The sequence below is a fragment of the Heloderma suspectum genome, chromosome 11 (assembly GCF_057233095.1).
Source record: "Heloderma suspectum isolate Gila_16-S chromosome 11, 16-S_ref, whole genome shotgun sequence".
NCBI lineage: Eukaryota > Metazoa > Chordata > Lepidosauria > Squamata > Helodermatidae > Heloderma > Heloderma suspectum.
The window spans coordinates 27729253-27748698 of record NC_139468.1 but is presented as its reverse complement, the minus strand read 5'-3'; the positions used below and the strand labels follow the sequence as shown (position 1 = coordinate 27748698).

General features: G+C 41.5%; 2 protein-coding genes across 11 annotated transcripts in view; one reads left to right on the top strand and one right to left on the bottom strand.

The window, feature by feature from the left end:
* Positions 1 to 19446, top strand: part of ABHD2 (abhydrolase domain containing 2, acylglycerol lipase) — a 70159-nt gene that overhangs the window by 31980 nt on the left and 18733 nt on the right. Inside the window, exons 7-13 of one of the 8 annotated variants that reach the window (XR_014785401.1) lie at positions 1580 to 1672; positions 3366 to 3476; positions 5804 to 5873; positions 7230 to 7314; positions 7957 to 8171; positions 11614 to 11728; positions 13199 to 14267. Coding sequence is in view for 5 of the 8 variants with exons in the window: in XM_084817321.1 (XP_084673447.1) it covers positions 1580 to 1672; positions 3366 to 3476; positions 5804 to 5873; positions 7230 to 7314; positions 7957 to 8150 (553 nt within the window). In the remaining 3 variants the exon portion in view is untranslated. Of the gene's footprint in view, positions 1 to 1579; positions 1673 to 3365; positions 3477 to 5803; positions 5874 to 7229; positions 7315 to 7956; positions 10695 to 10839; positions 11481 to 11613; positions 11729 to 13198; positions 14274 to 17270; positions 18466 to 19446 lie in introns of those variants that run through there. The other 7 variants (XR_014785402.1, XR_014785400.1, XM_084817321.1 and 4 more) reach the window with 7 other exon arrangements.
* RLBP1 (retinaldehyde binding protein 1) overlaps positions 17044 to 19446 on the bottom strand; it is a 30586-nt gene continuing 28183 nt past the window's right edge. Inside the window, exons 7-8 of one of the 3 annotated variants that reach the window (XM_084817325.1) lie at positions 18589 to 18699; positions 17044 to 18099 (exon numbers count right to left, since the gene is read on the bottom strand). In XM_084817325.1, coding sequence (XP_084673451.1) covers positions 17941 to 18099; positions 18589 to 18699 — 270 coding nt within the window. In that variant the 3' untranslated portion in view covers positions 17044 to 17940. Of the gene's footprint in view, positions 18100 to 18477; positions 18700 to 19446 lie in introns of those variants that run through there. The other 2 variants (XM_084817324.1, XM_084817326.1) reach the window with 2 other exon arrangements.

Sequence of the window (19446 nt, the reverse complement as noted above, 5' to 3'; positions counted from 1 at the left end):
CCTTGTGCTGTTTTGTGCTACGTGTTTAGGGCTTGCTTTGTGGATTTTGAATATTGCACTGACGCTCCTGTGAGAGTATATAGGAATTTCCATATTCCAAGCTCTATATATTCCAGGAGATGGAAAGCTACAAAAAAGGATCTTAAGCTGCCTGCTTTGTCTATGGCACTTTGAGTCATGGCATTATATTACAAGAGCAGGTTATACTGGGATATTGAATGGTAGTTAAACGTATTAGGCCTTGATAGGTTGAGGAGACCTTAGATGAGGCTAAGTTCTCACCGGTCTTCAGGCAGTGAATAGTAGTTGGGGGGGGGGGGTGTCTTGCAGGTCTGATTAAATAGTTGGCACCCTTAAAGTAATTTAGCCCTAGTAGAGTATTGAGCTACAATGCTTTTTAGTGTGGTTTAAGGCCAAAACCCAAGGGGAGACTGCTTTTATCAAAATCAGCTAAGTACTGGTATATCTCATCATCCATTTGCACGAATCTATAAGAAAAGTCTTCTAACACCAAATAATTTGGGCTGCAGTTGTAAACATGCTTTTTGGAAAGTAAATCCATTGAAATCCATTAACTACAGTGCTGTAGCTGCAGTTGTAGCTTAACTAAAGAAATTTGAATAACCAAAATTAAGGGTTCTTATAAGAAAAAGTAAATACTACATAGGTCTTTCTGGTTTGGCAAAAGTGTTGAGCAGTACTGTTAGGCTAAGGAAATTGCAACCTCCATATTAACAGAACACTTCTTGATTTAGCTCTGGTTTCTAACCGGACAACAAAGGCTCACTTTATGCTTAAAGCTTTGCAGATGCAGAAATCTTGTGGCAGGATTAAATCTTTAAAAGCAAGAGGATTAGGAATTGGAACAACACAAGCTTAGCATACCATGTCTTCTCTCCCCCCACCACCCCTAGAACTTTGGTCAAGTAATGTTTGAACCAGAGCAACAGGGGAGGATGTTGTACGTGCAGGTAGATCTGACATGTACTTTTTTCCAAATGGCTTCTCAAGACTATGCTACCTTTGGCATTTGTGTGATTTCAGAGTTGGAAGGTCAACGTGTAACAGAGGGGTAGATGTAGGAAAGTTTCTGGATAATCTTAAGCACTGGGACTGACTACTCTGCCTGTGGTTTTTCTTGCCTACTAAATCTTGCTCCATTTTCAGGGTGGCTTTCAAATACAGGTTTGAGTTCATTTGTAAAGCCTCATCCCTCAAATGTATTTAGGAATTACCTGTTGAGACAACGTAAGACTTGAACAGTTCCTGGAGTTCTGTTTTGCAAGCTGTTGGTTCTTGCCTTGTATTCCAGTTTCTGAGGTTTTTGTTCCCCCTGCTGGCTGAATCTTTTTATGGCAAGTCCCTATTAGGCATTGCTGCTATGCATTTGAAAAAGTGGGTTTCAAAGGGGCTGTCTTAAGAGCCCACTCCTCTTAAATTTGTGATAGCTTTTGGTTGCCTCTTGAAGGAATCAAACCAATTATGTGGAAATGTTGCCATCTACTTAGAGTACTTCTTGTCATGACCTGGAGTCTTGCTTTGTTTTAATTGATTTTTTTCCCCCTGCCATTATCTTTAGGGCACAGGAAACCTTTATGCAGTGGGATCAATGTCGGAGATTTTACAACTTCCTCATGGCAGACAACATGAAGAAAATAATCTTGTCTCACAGGTACAGAAGTATGCCTGTTATATTCGAAATGAGCCTCAGTGTCAGCTGGTCATGCACAGTGCCATAAACTGTTATAAGAACAACGTGTAGATTGCACTCTTTATTGACCCAATCTGGTTTCAGCAGGTTGCACAGGCTACCAACCTAATCTATTTAGTTTCCTTTGGATGGGTAGCTACTAAAGAACTGCATCGAATAGTAACCTTGCATTTTATTTAAGGATGTCAGCGATATTTTGGCTGGGGCCTGCAAAACAGAGTGAAATGGCAAGAGCTGTTTTTTCACACAATTAGCAGCTGTCTTGAAACCTTGTAACTAGCTGCTGTATTGCTTCCTGTCCAAGCCAGAATGGAAAAAAAATCTTTATAGAATTAAGAGACTCCAATTATGCATGGGATATAGAGCCTGCTTAATTCATCTCAGATAACTAAATATTTTGAAAACTTAACTGAAAATATTTTAATCCCTGTTAAAGACTTCTCAGTTGTAAGTATGAGTAACCTTTGGCAGGGTTGAAGGACAGCTTGTTTAATCTGCCTAACATTTTGTCTCCATAATGGATCTTTTGTCTTATAGGGCAGACCCCCAAATCAAACTCTCCCTCATGCTCTTCTTCTGTAACTGCTGTTTGGAGAACAAAGATCATTCATGTGGTCCACAGTCTACAGCTCCCTTTTTATTGTTGTTCTGGGCCCTGTACATCCTCTACTGTCAGGGGCCATTGTTTACTCATGTAATCCACTCCAGGGTCTAATGTATTTTATGACAGATGTCCCCAGTGAATGCCTTATGCTGAAATAACCATTCCAAGTGGTTTATTTGGATGACCTAGTGTTGCCACACCTCACTGATGTGCCAGCAACCAGATGGAGGAGGAGGAGGAGCTACACCCACTATTGTTGGCATGATTACTGAAGCTATCTATTTCTAGCTTGATGCCTCCAGATTATTGCTTCTAACTGGAGAAAGAACTTTGCAGAATGTCTGCAGCCATTGTAGCGTATGAAGTTTTTGCTCTTAATAGGCTTTAATGAAGTTCTCACCACAGCAAGAATTTGTGCCCCTTCAAAGGCAATTAAGTTCTCAACTGTTTTCACTTTATGTCACTCCAAGATTTCTCAAACCAAACTCAAGCTGGACCTTCAGTTACTTCAGGTGTGATTAAGCCAAAATTAAGCACTTCCAAGTCCTAGTGACTTGATTCTCTTCCACTGACTTTTTTTTAAATTACATTTTTATCCTGTCCTTTTCTCAAGAAGTCCGGGGTGGTGTAAATAGTTTTTTGCCTATACCCAATTGATATTTGCAGCAATCCTTTGAGCAAAGTTGGCCTGAGATATCTGGCTCAAGGTAGAGTAAGGACTTGGATCTCCCTGGTTCAAGGCCAGCACCACACTGGCTCTTAAGCACTTCTGACTTTGGCTCAATTGTACTCTTATGTTTGTATCTGCACAGATGTTAATACCCATGTCAGTATCTTTTATTAGTTTCACATAGGAGGGATTCAAAACTGTTTGTGAAACTGACATGAAATGGGCAGGTCAGAGGTGACATTCACATGGATTTTAAGATCTGTGTCCATATAAAGCAATTTCTGAAGCAACTTTCAGATCAACTGTACACCTAGCAGGTGTTTTAATAGTTACAGTATGTGTATCTTGCATAAACTGTTGTTTGTTTCTGTGTATTTCAGACAAGCTTTGTTTTCTGAGAGCTCTAAAAAGCCCCAATGTTTAGCAGAAACAGACCTGAGCAAACTTCACATGGCAACATCCCTCATGCAGATTGATGACAATATTATGAGGTATGCCACAAAGCAATTTTGGTTACTTCCCCATGCAAATATAGTTTGCCATTTAGTCCTTCCTAAAGTTGAGGCAGCTGTTAACACCATTGTGCGTATAACTCCTGATAATTCTTTATTGATCTTCTTGTTAGTTGTTTACAGATTTGGCATGCCACATGATGGTCTTTTATAAATCTAGCATTGTATAAATAGCAGTATTGGTGGTGGGTGAAGTTAGGGTGCTGAGTTAACTGGTCAGATGACATAGTTGAGATTTTACTGTGTTTCTGCAAAATCATTCTTAAGCCTTTGCTAGAAATCTGTACTGTGTTAATTCTTACCTAGTTCATTCAGCAAACTTCCATTTTTGCATTATCTGGTCATGCTACTTAAATACCTGATGGACTGCTTGGTGTAGGCTTACCATATTTATGCCAACTCTGACACTGTGTTAGAAGCACCCACACTCCCAATGCTAGGTGCAGATGGGAAAGGAAGTATGTCCGAAGGAAACATGCACTAAAGATCTGTAGTTAAAATATACTGATATATTACAACAGATATGGAGAGAAAAGATTCTGTTGAGGGTGGGGAAACCCCTTCTCTTTCAGACACCTGTCACTTTCCCTCTCTTCCTCCCCACCCAGCAGCCTGCTGGGGGAGAGAGAGATTACTCTGGGAAGGCCCTTCTCTGAGTCCCACCACTGTCACAGGCACGTTTGGTGGGAACCCGGGAGCGGGCTTTCTCAGTGGCTGCCCCACGGCTGTGGAACACCCTTCCCAGGGAGGCTAGGATGGCTCCCTCCTTGATGTTTCCGGAAGCAGGCTAAAACATTCTTATTTCAGCAGGCGTTTGGGACATAGTTGGAACCCGGGGGTAAGCTGCTAAAATGCTGTTTTAAAATGATGTAATGTTTTAATATAATTTTCATTGTATTGTTTAATTATATTTTAACTTTTGTATATTTTCATATGTTTTAATTGTATATGTTTTAATGTTTGTAAGCTGCCTTGTGTCCCAGTACTGGGAAAAAGGTGGGGTATAAATAAATATAATAACAACAGCAACAACTCTTGCCAGGGGTCTGAACTGATCACTTGCGGCAGGCTTTTGAAATTAGGCTGATGGTCACATGAAATTAGGCAAAGGCATGCAGGTTTCCTGCCCCTTAGTTTTAGAAAAAAAGTTGTTGTTTTTATCTATGCTTACAACTTTCTACGCATTGTATTATATAGCTTAACTTCTCTCTTGGAGTTTCAAGGGTAGGTTTTCAACTACAGAAATGCAACTTGCTCAGTTCAGTAGTCTTCAGAAGAAATTAGATGAAGTCTCCCTTGATTAGGAATAGTTTCCCCTACTTGCATAATACATTATAGTGATATGGCAGAAAATCAGCCCTGTCTGTAGAGGGTTCCACTTTTTCTTGCTGCCAAGTTTTCTTCTATAAAACTAACTTCCCCAAATAGGCAACATAGTTGTCAAAGCTCATGTGAGCATCTGTCTCCTTGCTTATTTTTGTTAGCTTCTGTTACTGTTCCCAGGGAATGTTGGAAAATACTATTTCTAAGCATTTGATAGATGACCTGTTTATGGCCAGTACAAATAATATTTGGGATAGGTGGGAGTAATTGAATCCTAATATGAATGTCGCATTATGGTAGGTCTTGCTAATTGGGTAGATGGTAGACTTTTGTTCTAAGATGAAGCAGGAGTCTGTCCTGAATGAAGTTAGTTCTGCCTTTTCAGAAGGGAGCTATAATATGATGAGTTGAGGTTTTTTGATAATCCATTTGAGACTCATGTTTTATAGTTTTGAAAATGAGTGTATTTGGTGGCTCAGTTGAAATATATTGCATCTAAAAAGGGGCTAGTAATATAATTGGTGTGGACTATTCTAACTTTAGGTACTGCTCATCAGTCAGAAAGTATGTTCTAAATGTTTTAGCTGTAGCTAGGTATATATAACATATAATTACAATATAATATATATACACCCTTACCATGCATCCATCTTACATCTTTCTTGTCCAGTCTCTTAATTCCCTAGGTAACAGTTTACTGAAACAGCCACAATCTTATTCTTTGATGCTTCCTTCACCAGAACAATCTGGGAATGAAATTTAGCTATTGTACTTGGCAGCTAAGAACAAGAGGAATTTGAAAATAGCTCTGTATTCTCTGGATATTTCATCAAGCAATTCATTCTAAAGCCTAAACAGACTTCAGGCTTTAAAATGTATAGGGAACTCTTCTTATTCTGAGTGTATGAATTAGAAGAAAACAGCATGTTTTTATTGCAGCAAAAACCTCTCCCGCATTTAAATTATCTTTCTCTGTGTCTCAGGAAATTCCATGGCTATAACTCCTTAAAGGAATACTACGAACAGGAAAGCTGCCTGCACTACTTGCACAGAGTGAGTTCCCACAGTAAATATTGTTACCTTGGTTCTCTTTATTGGAATGGAAAACCATGTATAGACATCTTGACGTGCACTGCTCTTGTGTGCATGCGTGAGATTTGGCAGGCAGGCAGGGGGTGGAGAGCAGCCCAGTGCATTGAAGAATAATAAAGGATAATCTCAGAACGGAGGCATAGTGTGCCAGGTTTATCGCACATGTGCTTGAACTATGATTCTAACCAGAAGGTTTTGTGTAGTGCTTTATGTAGAGTTGTCTATGGCCCTGCAAAGTTTAGTATAAAGAATTACGTTATAGTCAACTGATAGAAATATGCAAATCTGTGACATTTAAGAACCAAAGTATTTATTTACTAGGAAGAGATCAAAGCTATGGTCTCTTACAGTTAGGTAGTTGGAGATGAGCAATGCTTACAGTCTCAATCTATTCCTTTACATTTATTCTCTTGAGATTCTGTAGAACAAACTTCTGCACAACTCCTGTGAAAGTAGGCTGCATAGACTGGTTTGCTTGCTTGATTGTTAGTATTTTATACTGCCTTTCTGTAATTAAAAAAACAAGCCACCAAGGCAACATGCTTCCAAACAGACAGCTCCCACTGTTAGCAAAAAGCATTGTGCGGTTATTACAGGCCCCCCTGTAAAATGAATGAGGCATGAATGAAGCAGGGTGATTGCATGATACAATCCTCACTTAGGAGAATCCTAACATAGCCTCCCACCCCAGTTCCTGTATCTGCTAAATTCAGGGTGCTGCAGATGGCTGTCATTGGAAAACATTAAATCCATCCTAGCAAATTCTGCAATTGTTATAGCCATGAATTTTATATTGGCTAAGAACCTTGTCCATCTCCTGCAGTTGGTTTCTGCCACAAAATGTTGTACTACAGAAGAAGAGCTGCTGTTGTATTGTACTTGTGACAGAAGTTTTCTGTGACAGAATTCACTTAGATTGGCTCTGAGCAGCACCTGGCTTGGATTGAATGCTATGATAGTATGAGTTTAAAAGCCACTCTTGAGGCAGTTCAGGGAAATATTCTTACCCCAGGCCATGGTGTGGATGCTCTTCTAAATGCAAAGCATTAACTAAAATGTGAGGGAGAGTGTACGTATAATCCTTCTAATAAGGTGCCCTGGATTCTGGCTCTCCTACGCATCTCCAGTCTTGCACTGATAAGCTTTCCGCATCAGTTTTAAGTGTGTATTATCAGGACAATTGTGTTTCTGCAGGTTCAGGGCCTCCACAAGATATAGCTCGTAATTGTGACTTCATAAGAAGGTTACTAATAGGTTCTTTATGTTGAGAGAAACATGTTCAAACATAAATAACTCACTTCTCACTTCTGCCTGCAGATCTTTGTTCCCCTTTTGCTGGTTAATGCTGCTGATGACCCTCTGGTGCATGATAGTCTCCTATCAATCCCAAGAGCACTCTCAGGTGAATGGAACATTTCACTAAACAGTCTTTTCTTTCTGAACCACACTGTATTATGGAAGAAATACATGTGGTCTTGGATAAGCTTGGCCTGCTTCCTTCCTCCTAGGCTCTGCTGAACGTTTCTGGATGCTAAGCAGTCTGAAAGGCAGTGATGTTTTGTGACAACCTAATCTGGGGGGTAGATGGAGGCAGGTTCTGTTTGTGACCCATGGAATCCATCATGTTGTAGTTGTTTGATATAGCGCCATCAATGTGCATGTGCTTCACTGAGAACAAAAGGACAGGTTTTTACAGTAAAAAAAGGTGCTTACAGTATAAAATTAGATGCAGAAACAACAGAGCAAGGCGAAGGAGTGTCCTGGTTTCTAGAAGGTACAGTGGGAAATACCCAGGGTAGCCTTGATTTCTGTAGCATACAGCCGTCCATCTTGATTAATGCAGGCTACTTGTGATAGGCGTATGATGACTGGTATCTGGAGAACTGTTTGCTGCATGTTAAGTATATGTCCCAGCCAAGAGAGCAGAATTTCTTTCCCTTAAACCTGAGATCTTATTTCATCATTGGGCAAAATACCATACTCTGGTAAAATGCAGAATTAGTCAAACTGAGTTCTTAACTTAGTTTTTGTTCTACTCTTGCAGAAAAGCGGGAGAATGTCATGTTTGTTTTGCCACTGCACGGAGGTCACCTGGGCTTCTTTGAGGGTGCAGTACTCTTTCCTGAGCCCCTCACCTGGATGGATAAACTTGTGGTGCAATATGCCAATGCCATCTGTCAGTGGGAGAAGAATACATCTCAGTGCTCTGATACAGAACAATCATCTGGCCAAGAATAAAAGGTCCCAAAGCATTTTCAGGTTGTTTCACCTTAATCTCCATCTTCTGGAATTCTTCTATTCTTCCCCCTGTTTTTCCGGGCCTGTCTTCTGAACGTCTTGAACTTGGGGGTTTGACCACAGTGTTTCATGCCAAAGCTGAGTTACAGACAGAGGGGCTAATGTCTGGTTTTGAGTAACTTGGAATTATGTCTGAACATTTGCAGTGCTCTCCTGCATTGAAAGAACTAATGCACTGTACTGGTAGGTTGTTTCCTTCAAGTTTCTGAAGCAAGTGCAGCAACAGAACTTCTTTGAAAGTTGCAAGAAGTTTCAGTGCTCTTGACTCTCTGCTCACACTTTCACTGATCAGAAAACCAAACAAAAATAACCTCATCTGGTTTTTGCAAGACTTGTATAGGTGTCAGTGATGTGAGTTAGGGTGTGAGTTGCATTCAGCAGGGGGAGAAATGTATATCGATCTAGAAGAAACCAGTCATTCACCACGTCTGGAAGTCATCAGCTTGGCTGTCCACAAAACAAAGGAAAAGATGTGGAGTTTTGACTTTCCAGAATTGCATCCCTTCATGAGAGGGGGGCCTTGCCCTTTCTGATTAATGCACTTCTAGGGTTTAGATTGCTTTGAAAGTATTTGGAGTGATGGCTGGGTGCACTGTCACATGTTTTGCTTTTTGTTGGGACTTTGCGCATAGATGGTTATTGGCTTGATCAGTCCAGTGGATTCCCTGCCGTGTTACTACTTGAGACTAAACAAGTAGCCTTGTGATACTTGCCTTTTCTAATGTAAGGAATCTAATTTGACCAAGACTTCTGTGTGCTCTTAACCCAGGCCTTTTAATCTGGTCTCTGAACGGAAGCCAGTTACTATTAGCCTGTGGGTTGTTCATTTTGGGAGTTTTTTTCGAGTACTTCATAGCAAATCAATATATATGCTCTTAGGAACTTTGTGTGTGAAGAATAGGGAAAATACGATATCATGCTCTTTATTGCCTCGCCCACCCCTCATGTACGCTAGAGTGGGACATAAAAAGATAAATCCCCACCATGACTTGCTTTAGAGGAGTTGGGGATTAGGTGTCTACGATGCTGAATTGCTAAAAGATATTTTTGTATTAAATGCCTTTACAGTTACTGGGTTCTGTAGGACAATTTTAGAAGTCCAGTGCTCCACACTGTAGTCTTTCAGTACAAGGGTATTAGAAGGAAATGGATGAGTGTTGTAATAGGGTGAGATAATGGTGAAGAAGCAAAGAAGCTCTTTGCTACCACACAACTGAGACAGATTTCTCCATTGAGCCAGAGAGTTTCCAACTTGGAAGAAAAAGCTTACACCATCAAAATAATAATTTTTTAAAACTCAGATTATTTAGATGACTTTATTAAGACAGTGAAATTTTGTGGTCAGACTCTGCTTTTACTTCCCTTCATAACTGTCAGCTGACTGTTCCCCCTTGTGGCCCCTTTTCACTTCTGTTTTACAACAGTTTTCTTGCATTGCAATTCCCATATCAGTTAGCACTTTATTGTTTCGACATTTAACTTTGCTACCTAGGCACTTTAATTATAGCGTGCATTTGTTTGTATGTTTGTATCTTACATGGGTAGGAATCCTTTTTGAACTTGAATGCTGTGCAGAGCATCTCCTGCACCAGCTTTGAAATTCAGAAAGGTGTATGTTGTATATGTGGGTTTGTTTTTTTAATTGAGCAATAATTAGCTACTGTAGCAAAGGTGCATTTCTTACATCAGGATTCAGACTCCTTCAGCCTTAGTTCAGCAGCCTAGGTCTGTTCAGCAGACTGTGTAAACTAAGCACAGTTTGTCAAGTGAGAGAATGCAGGTTTTTCAACTCTTCCAAATACAAAGAAATGACCAAGCGAAACAGTGGAAGATTTGGCCAGCGAGCTTATGACTGTCCTTCCTCACCCGCACCCCAAAACAGTAGGCTTTGTATTTTTACTCAGCCTATTTGTATATAGTCTTTGGGCATTTCTTGCTACATCCATAAAGAGCCAAAACCTAGTATAAGGAGATTAAAGCTTTGTGTGCAACTGAACGAGTAACCTGCACTGCTTATGGAACGACTAGGAATTCCTCTTCCACTTGAGCAGAAATAGATGCTTAAATCAATTTCAGTTGCTACAATATGTAAAATGGGAGTTAATGTGGCTTATTTATCCTCAAACAACTTAAATGTTAGAAAGTAAGCTACAAGAGAGTCTGCTATTGGTTCACATCACATCAGTCTATTAACATATTAGTTTGCCTGCCTCCCTCAAGGCCTGCAGCCATTTTTCCAAATCCATCTTCCCTAAAAACCAATAAGAATAATAGTTTCCCTTGATCTGTCAGTGGGATCCATCTTTTTCCAGCCTGACTTTTTCCAGAGTGGCTGCTGTATGGTGGAATTTAACACAAGGAAAATAGTACTAACCTCTGACGGAAGAAGACATTCTTGCATTTAAAACATATTGACTGGGTTCAAATGAAATGCCACAGCTTATCATGGGTTATTTAACTCACGATGAGCCATGGCGCCCATGGGCACCATACTGCATATCCAAACTCTGCTCAGGGGTTGTTGTGTTGTACGAACCCAGAGAGCATGGGTTAAACAACCCTTGCGGAACCCATGGTCTGTTTTAGGGCCATGCAAGGGTTTATCCTTCACATAACCCATGCTCGCCAGGTTCGCACAACACAACAACCCCTGAGCGGGGTTTGCATATTTAAAATGGCAGCCACACATGCTGTAGCCTCGTTGTGGATTACATAACCCAAAGTGGACTGTCATGGTCATGCGAACAGCCCCACTGTAAACAGAAGCTAAGTCTCCTTGCAAACAAAGGCTTTTATTACCTTCCCTTGCTGAAGGTGGGTGTGAGTGCAAGTTTCTATTTTTAACCAGCTACAGATTGGTTTTGTGTGCAAACAGGAAAAGGAGTTGATGCCTGAATTTGATGGCATTCTTAAGCTTTGGTACTCAGGGAATACATGTCTGTGCACCTATATAATTAGCCCTTTCAAGGAGGAACACTTGTATGATTAAATTCTTCTGAATGGTGGAGAACATGCACCACTGTGGAAACAAAACAAGAACCTGTAACCCTTGGCATTTTGACTTCTTGCTCCATGAAATGTAGAAAGTCTTTTGTCCCCCTCCCACAAAGTGGAGCTGTACAAGGAGAGTCCATATTCTCATTAACATCGCTAATTAGAGATTTATCTCTTCTCATGTCACAAACTTGGTCTTCTCCCCTACCCTGCCAATGAGATAAGGAACTAGGAGGCTTCTCAATTTGTTTGAGGGTCTGCTTTAAACTGAATGCCAAAAAAAAAAAAAAAAAAGGCTTCTGTGGGGGGAAGAATGGAATGAGGAGAGCTTGACCAGGAAGTAGCTGCACAAATTCCAGTTTTAAAAAAAGTGTCTACATGATGCTAAACTTCTGTTCACATTTTTCAGTGAAATTGGGATGTTGCTATGAGGCATTTTCCTGTAACTGTAAGTGAAGTGGACTGGACTATCTCAAGTTCCTTTTGAAAAGTAGTGCTGAGAAACCGATCAGCAAGGAGATTACGTATGTCGAAACATTTTTTCCACCCCAAATTTCCCCCCAGTAAAATGGTCTTTGTATTATTGCGTTTCTCTGGATATACTACATTGGTGGGATCTTCTTTGCTTTGTGTGGTCAAATACTTTCTTGGGGAAGGACTGTGTACCATTTGTAATTATGTGTAGCAGCTCACCATACAGACTCTTTTTGGTGACTTCTTAATTGCACCACTTCAAACCTTTCTTGTTGATGAAAATTGTCCATGTCCCCTTGGTGAACTGCTACATTAATGGTTCATGTGGCATGAGCCTTTGGATTAAAAATCACTCAAAAGTAACCTTCATCAGGTGGCTGTAAAGCATACATCTTCACTGATAACATGTGCAGCATTTTGTAAGCTGTACGTCTGTTCCAGAGTTAATGTCTTGACAGCCTGTTGATGTCTGCATTAAAAGTAGCCTGTCTTTGGGTGAAATGTTTGTATCCTAAATATACATTGGTTCACAAAGGAACCTTAGGGCTGGGCATTTTTTGAAAATTGGGTTTGGTCTACATCTAAAGGCGTATATGACTAGGTAGCAGATCGTGTTTACAACTCTGTTCATCCCAGATACATGGTGAAAAAATTAAAAAACATACCCGTGAACATTTTCACTGGGAAATTCCATTATAATAGACATGTCCCTCTATTCGGCTACATACTTACCCCATATACATGCAGACTGAAGTAAGCTGTTGCCCACAAATTGCATTGTCTTACTGGCATGAGCCCTTCCTTTAGGTTTGCTGCCAGAATAGTACTTCCAGGTCCCTATCTGGGATTTTATCATAAAAAAATGGAAATGCCTCTACAAGGAGATTAACAGAGGAGGTCTAGTTTTGTAAGGAGTCATGACAGCAGTAACAGTAACGAATAAGAAAGTTGTAAGATTCCAAGCCACATCTCCTGCCCCCTCCCATGTATCTCTTTTATTGGCAATTCTCCTTTGCTGTATGTTATGCAGTGGCCTTAGTGGCATACAAGGTGCACTTATTGCAGTTGATCTAAATAAGGGCAAATGCAACTTGATGTTGGTATAGTAATTTTGGAAATGAGGGTTATTTGCTCACCTTAAAGAGCAAAGTTGCCACTGAAATAGGGGTACCATGCAATGCTGCTGGAGTGTGTGGCCTTTGTTCTTTGCGAACGTTCTGTTGCACTGTCTACACATGTTCCTGTCTGGAATAATTTTCTTTAAATCTGCTTTTCCCTTGAAGGGTCTTTGGCGTGGATGCATAACAAAATGAGTTGAAATCATCTGGGTGGAACTGGGTGTGTGTGGGGAAGAATCTGTGTTTTTTAATCAAGAACTGTACTGCATCTTGTTTAAGCATCTGGTGTTCTGTTCTTTTTGCTGGTTACATTAAAGGGCACAACCATGAAAGGGCAGCATTTACTAAGCTGGAACTGAGAATTGGCATTCCTCCCCCCACCCTTTTTTTCTTCTTTTGCAGCCAGAGGGGACCATCCTGATTTCCTCTGCGCAGGAAAACGTTATTGTAACTCCTCAGTTCCTGGGATCACCAAGTTCCCGGCAGCTTTGCTGATTCTAGTCCTAGTGGAGCAAGCCATTGGCTCAGAATTCCTGAGATGTGGTTTTATCATTCAGCATAAATACTGATTTGCTAATAGCAACATTTTTATTTTTATTTTTTTGCATTTTTGTTATATGCAGCAGTATTTCTGCTTATACAAACAGCCTTGCCCCCTATTGACGGAGGCTCAATTTCATATCAGAGTGGCTGGTAAAAGTACCACTTACCCAAACATCAGCATTTATTCGAGTGGCTTTTGTGAACTGGGAACCTTGAGAACTTAATCTGCCATCACGTTTTATCAGTGGTAGTGTCCAGTTCATGTGAATCTATGTCCTTCCAAGCTAATTTCATCATGGCTATTTTGAACCATTTGTGTTTGGTAGTAAATCCATAGATTCATTCTGGGCAGTCTTTCTCCTGATTTAAGAAAGCACAACTTTTTAAAGAGGAAATCCGATTTTTTTTCTTCCTCCTGGACCGTACCCAAATAGAAGGATATCCCAATACCTCAGGAAGCTAGACCTGTACCTGTGCACTCTATTTTGATTTCTGTCACTGCAGCTGCCTTATTGGAGTGAGTTGAGTGTTTGGTTTTTTTAGTTTTTAAAAACCGTCTCTTGAACCTCAATTTTTTTGGCAATTTTTGCTTCCAAATAGACATTTTGGAAACCATAATTTCCACATTCCTAATTACTTTGGAAACAAAAATGCTGCCCTGAAAAGGTTCCATGTGTGTAAGTGACTCTCGTTGCTGCTGATTCCTTGTCGGACTCTTAGGAACCAGTTGTTTTGAGGATGAAGATTTGCAACTAGCAATGCAATTTTTCTAAATCTGCTAACGTTTCAAGTTATAAAAGTGTGTCCTTTATATTTTTTCTTTTTTGTTCTGTGTGTAATAAACAGAGGTCATTGCGGAACAGAGTAATTTTGTTATTTGATTCAATGGAATTTCTTTGCTTAAAAAATAAAGAACAATTGAGTTCAGAATGTGTTTTAATGTCTTATCACTGGTTTCTAAGGGGTGGGCACATGTAGGCTTATGGGATCTATGTTTTTTTACCAGAACCCAAAGGTCCACCAACCAGAGATAAGTGCAAAATAGTGATTGAGGGGGCCATGCTAGATGAAAAATGTCAACCCGGAGGCAGAGCCAGTTGCCTACTGTATCTCCACATGAGCCTGTGCATGCATACAAGTACAAATCTGCTTCTGAGTTACTACAGATCAGGGATTCTCACACACCACTCTAAACATGACCAGCAGAGCAGTGAATGGATATTCATATTTTACAGGTGAGGAACACTGAGGCTGAGAGAGAAGTGATTAGTACAAGGTCAGCCATGGCAGATATTTTTTAACTTGCAGTTTTACTTGTACTTTTTAAATAATTCACAAACCCTTGGAGATCTCCTGCAATTCACTCAGATCTATCATTAGATTCTGATCTACCTTCTGCCCGTCTTTGGCTTAGGAGATGCAAGTTTGGTAACTATCACAGTTAATACAATTATTCCTTTTAAAGTTACATAGGACCCTGTGTAGTTCACTACTGGATTTTGTGGTAGTGGCATTGGCTCTACCGTTGGCTGTGCTGGCTCAGACAATAGAGGGGGGGCAAGCAGAAGTATCTTAAGCAAACAAACAAGCAAAAAACCAAGTAGGAACCTAGAAAAGGTGAAGGCTAGGCATGAAAAAGTAGCAGGCCTATGAAGGATGATTGTCTAAAATGAGGGGACAAGGAGGACGGAGGAAAGAGTGAGAAGGGAATTAAACCTGGATAGAGAATAAGCAGGATTGAAATAGCTGGCCAGATATTTGGCTGCAGGCCTTTAGTCATCAATATAATACATAGCCAACTGCATGGTGGTCTGTAGCTTTTTGCATTGTGACTTATTTAATGCCTCACTATCTAGGAGTCAAGCTATATAATCCATAGTGTTGCATTGCATATCACACCACACTGCTTGTTCCCCCAAATTCCATGCCCTTAGAAAAATAGCAAGTCAAGGAGAAGGTTCAGCAGGAACTCTTTTCCATGGCTTGTTTTCTATGATCAAGCAAGAGATTTTTATTCTATGTACTGATTTAGGAGAGGCTGAAGTGATGGTGGATACAAACTGAAAGGGGAACAGGGGCAACTTCTGTTTCCAACTTTCTGCTGAACTTCGGGAGATAGTAGTCCCAGCGTTTCCCTTCCCTGACTTAACGTGGGTGGATTCAACTCAAAAGGGTGGAAGAGTTGATCCCATCCATATCCCCTGCTCTGCCATGAGCCCTTAATGTCTCTGGTTAGGATGAACTTGTGCTACTGAGGTGGGTGGCTGAGCCAGCCTCCATCCTGCTCTCCATTCAGAAAGGGCCCCCATCCCCACGGCAGCTTCAGAGCAGACATCCTGTTTGTCTTGAGTGGAAGCCAGTGGTCTAATGAATACCCCTCTTGTAGGCTTCCTCAAGGTCTTTCAGTTTCAGAGGGACTCCTGCTGGTTTGCTTTGCTTTCAAACAGGCCTGCCATTTAGCTGTAAGGAGCTGCATGGGAGAGAGGTGGAGACGGCCATAGATCTAATTTCATAGAACAAGGAGTAGAACAGAGAAGAGAATCAGCTTCTCTTTGGGTAGTATTTCTCCTTCCCGTTTGTGTGGGTGCTTGTTGCCTTAACAAGCGACAAGAGGGAGTATGCTCTAAACATAGGTTGTATGAATAAAGTGGTGAACTGATCATATCACTACACACCCCATTTGAATTTTACTTTACGGGGAATGCAAGGAGCCCATTGTCAAGTTTAAAAACGGAGTATTTGTTTGGCTGAGGGCATGATGAACATTACCAGGTGCTTGTGCTGGCCTTGGGGCTCATGACTAGGCCTGCCCAGCCACAAATGCAGCACAATCTGAAACTTTCCTTCTGTGTTCTTCTGCAGCCTAGCAAACCAGCATGGAGGATGGGAAAAAATGGTTTAAACCAATAATGCAAGTTCAGTGGAGGGAACTGTGGATCTCTTACCTAGATCTGGAGCTTGCTGTGATGGTAAAGCTATTGTGCAACCACTTCAGCATCTCTGCAAACCATTTTCATTCTGCCCCTATCACATTGCCTGAAACGTTGCTGTATGAATTTGGCCATGTGAGACTAGGCAATGCCCTCACTTTGAAGGAGGCTGCAATACCATTCTCAAGTAGCTTTTTCTGGGACATTCGGTAAGGCTATATTTAAAATATTGCTGAGTGCAAATGGCCTCTCAATTTTCCACCCTACTTGTGCACAGAGGGGACCTTTTCATCGAATTTCTTCAGGGGGAGGAGTAAGTCTACCAAAAGTTTCTCAAAGTGGGGCTCACCATTAGCAGTGGTTATAGCACCGTTTCTTTTTTCCTAAGGATTTTTGTTTTGTTTTTTGCACTACTATAATTTTGGTGATACTTTTTAAAAGTTACTTCATCTTTGTGAGGTGGCTGAGGGTGCTGTGTGTTCCTTTTCTATTACACTCTGCAGCCTCCCTGGCTGTCCACACTTCTTGATCTGAAAAAGCCTCAGGGAGGTGGGAGGAGTGATGTCTTCCCTGGGCCTTAATTGAAGTGTGGGAAGCTGCAAGCTGCCAGAGAGATAATTGTACAGTGAAAGACAGGGGACACATACACCCTCCCTCCCTCCCTCCCTCCTTCACCTTGGCTCGCCTCATAAGTAATGTAAGCACAAGAACCCTGAACCCTGCCTATTAGAATTTCTCCAAAATGTTCTCCTTAGAAATTTTTTTAGGAAGCAATTTATTTTCTATTACACTCGGAGTGCTTAACTGCAGCCTAAGATTCTTCGCGGTCAGAGTATGGGGTTTTGGTATTCTGTAATGCTCCTTGTTCCTCGCCATGATAAGGAGAAACACAACAAAGTGGAATAGCACAATTTACAGAATAAGTTATACAAAAATTCAGCAGTGCCTAATTTGCACCATTCAGCTTCACATAACGAATTTTGGTTTCTCCTTTTTTTCAGGAATGAAGTACACAAAGAAGCCTGGTGATTGGTGCTTTTAGTTACTACTCACACAAGCAAAGCCAAAGCATCTGTGCTATTGGAGCCGTTTATTATTATTTCTCAATAATTATATTGAAAACAGCCCCTTGGCTTGAGTGCTCCTGTGGTGATAGGCTCTGGTGGTGCCATTTACTGTGCAGCAGTCTGTTTCCCTCTTCCTTAGCCAATTGCTCCCAAACCAGCAGTTGCTGGGGCCCTAAAATATAAAACTGGGGAAGCGGGGGAGAGAAGATTTTCCCTACCACTTACAAGGCAAACCAGTAAACGGATGGAGGCAGTTCTCAATTACTGTATTAGCTGGGTGCTTGGGCTCAAGGTGAACAAAACAGCAATACTGCCTCCTCTACCTGGCCCAACCACATACTCTCTCCCTTGCTCTTCTGCCTGCTTTCTTTTCCTGGGGCTGGGAAGAGAGAAAAGGAGAGAGGATTCTTCCTAAGAGTTGGAGTCGCAGGGACTTTTCTATGCTGTGCTGCCTGTCTGGTGACTGGAAGGGTGATAAAGAGGTGTGAAGGGATGGATACCCAGAGTATATGATCACAATCTTTTTGACCAATGCTACATTTAAAAAGATGCTGAGATTGATGACCACCTCTGGCCACTATCTTCTATACTGGGTTGCTGCTATTTAGAGAGCTGTATCTTCGGCATTGATCCAGGGCCCGAAAAGCATTTCGGCAGTAGCTTTGCCGTCGTATTTTGGCAGATTGCCCCCCAAATCTGCCGGAAGGATATCGGCATCAATCTCGTGGTAGAACATCTTGAGTTCATCGCCATGCACAAATACCTGAGAGCAAGAAGACAAGGGAAAGAAGTGAGGAGGTATAGCTTGGTCCTGCTTGTACTAGTGTTCCTGACATGTTAGGTCAGCTCGACAACCAGAAATCTATGTTCCAGGCTGTCTTCTGATGGCATTCAAATTGCTTTACCCGTCCTCCCTTGCTGCCCTGTGTGTGTTTGTGTTTCAATTCTGCAAGAGTGCAAACCTTCAGAATGCGGCGTTGGATGCAGCGTTCAGCTGTTTGAGATTCTCAGCTTCCATTTCAAACAAAAACATACATGTTTCTAGCCCTTATGGCCAAATACCATGTGTGTGTGTGTGTGTATGAAATCTTAGAAATAAAAGTCAAAACCTGTGATGCAAAACCCCTGTGCCTGGAGTTGCCCTCCCATAAGAAAACCAGCAACATGATGTCGTCATGTGACACACGCTGTTACGTTAAGATGAGGGGACGTCTTCTATTCTTGCTGTTCACTTGTCTGCAGTGTAACTCACCCGTTCCAGCAGCTTGTTCTTCAAGAAAGGTCTGACCACATTGTAGGTTGTGGTGAAGTACCACGGTTGATGAATGAAATGGATCGCCTTGAACCGAGCTGGAAAAGAATCCTAAGAATTCCAAAGGCGTAGATTATGCACCCAGCCACAAAAAGCAGAAATGGGAAGATGGGAGAGATTGGTGAGGCATAAGTTACTTTTCATTTGTTCAAAAACCTAGATTTCTTCTTGGATGATTTTGGGGGGTGGGGGCAGCAGGAGGAGGAAGGAGAAGCACTTCCACTACCCCAAACCAGAAGGCTGTGAATGTGTAGGGTAGCCTTACCCAACTTGTATGGCCATGCTGGGTGGGGTGATGGGACTTGTAGTCCAACACATCTGGAGGGCACCACATTGGGGAAGGCTGGTATAGAGCCTAAAAAGACATGCTGCTTTGCCAGTGGTCTAGGAGATGCTACCCTCTGCCAAATGGGGACTGGTCACTAGCCCGTTCCTAGCTTTTAGCTGGTTCATTTTTTGCCAGTGCTGGATGTCTACTGGCTGCAAATCTCATCTCCCTCTCTCTGAATTAAGCCAGTGAGCCAAAACACTGGTCAAGTGTTCACTTGATCATTGGTGACTTGTGCAGGTAGATATGGGTGATCACAGTTCTTTCCCTCTGCCACCACAAATGGCCAGGGACACTGTTCGTTGTGATGCCCGCACCAACTTGTTCTCCCTCTTTTGTGCACTTGAAAGCAACAGAAGTCCCAATGCTTGGCTGCCTGCCAAGAGGACTGTAGAAGAAAGTACTTTGGCTGCAGCGACAAGCTGGCAGGTGGCTTTGGGGCATTATTTTATTACATTTCTATACTGCCC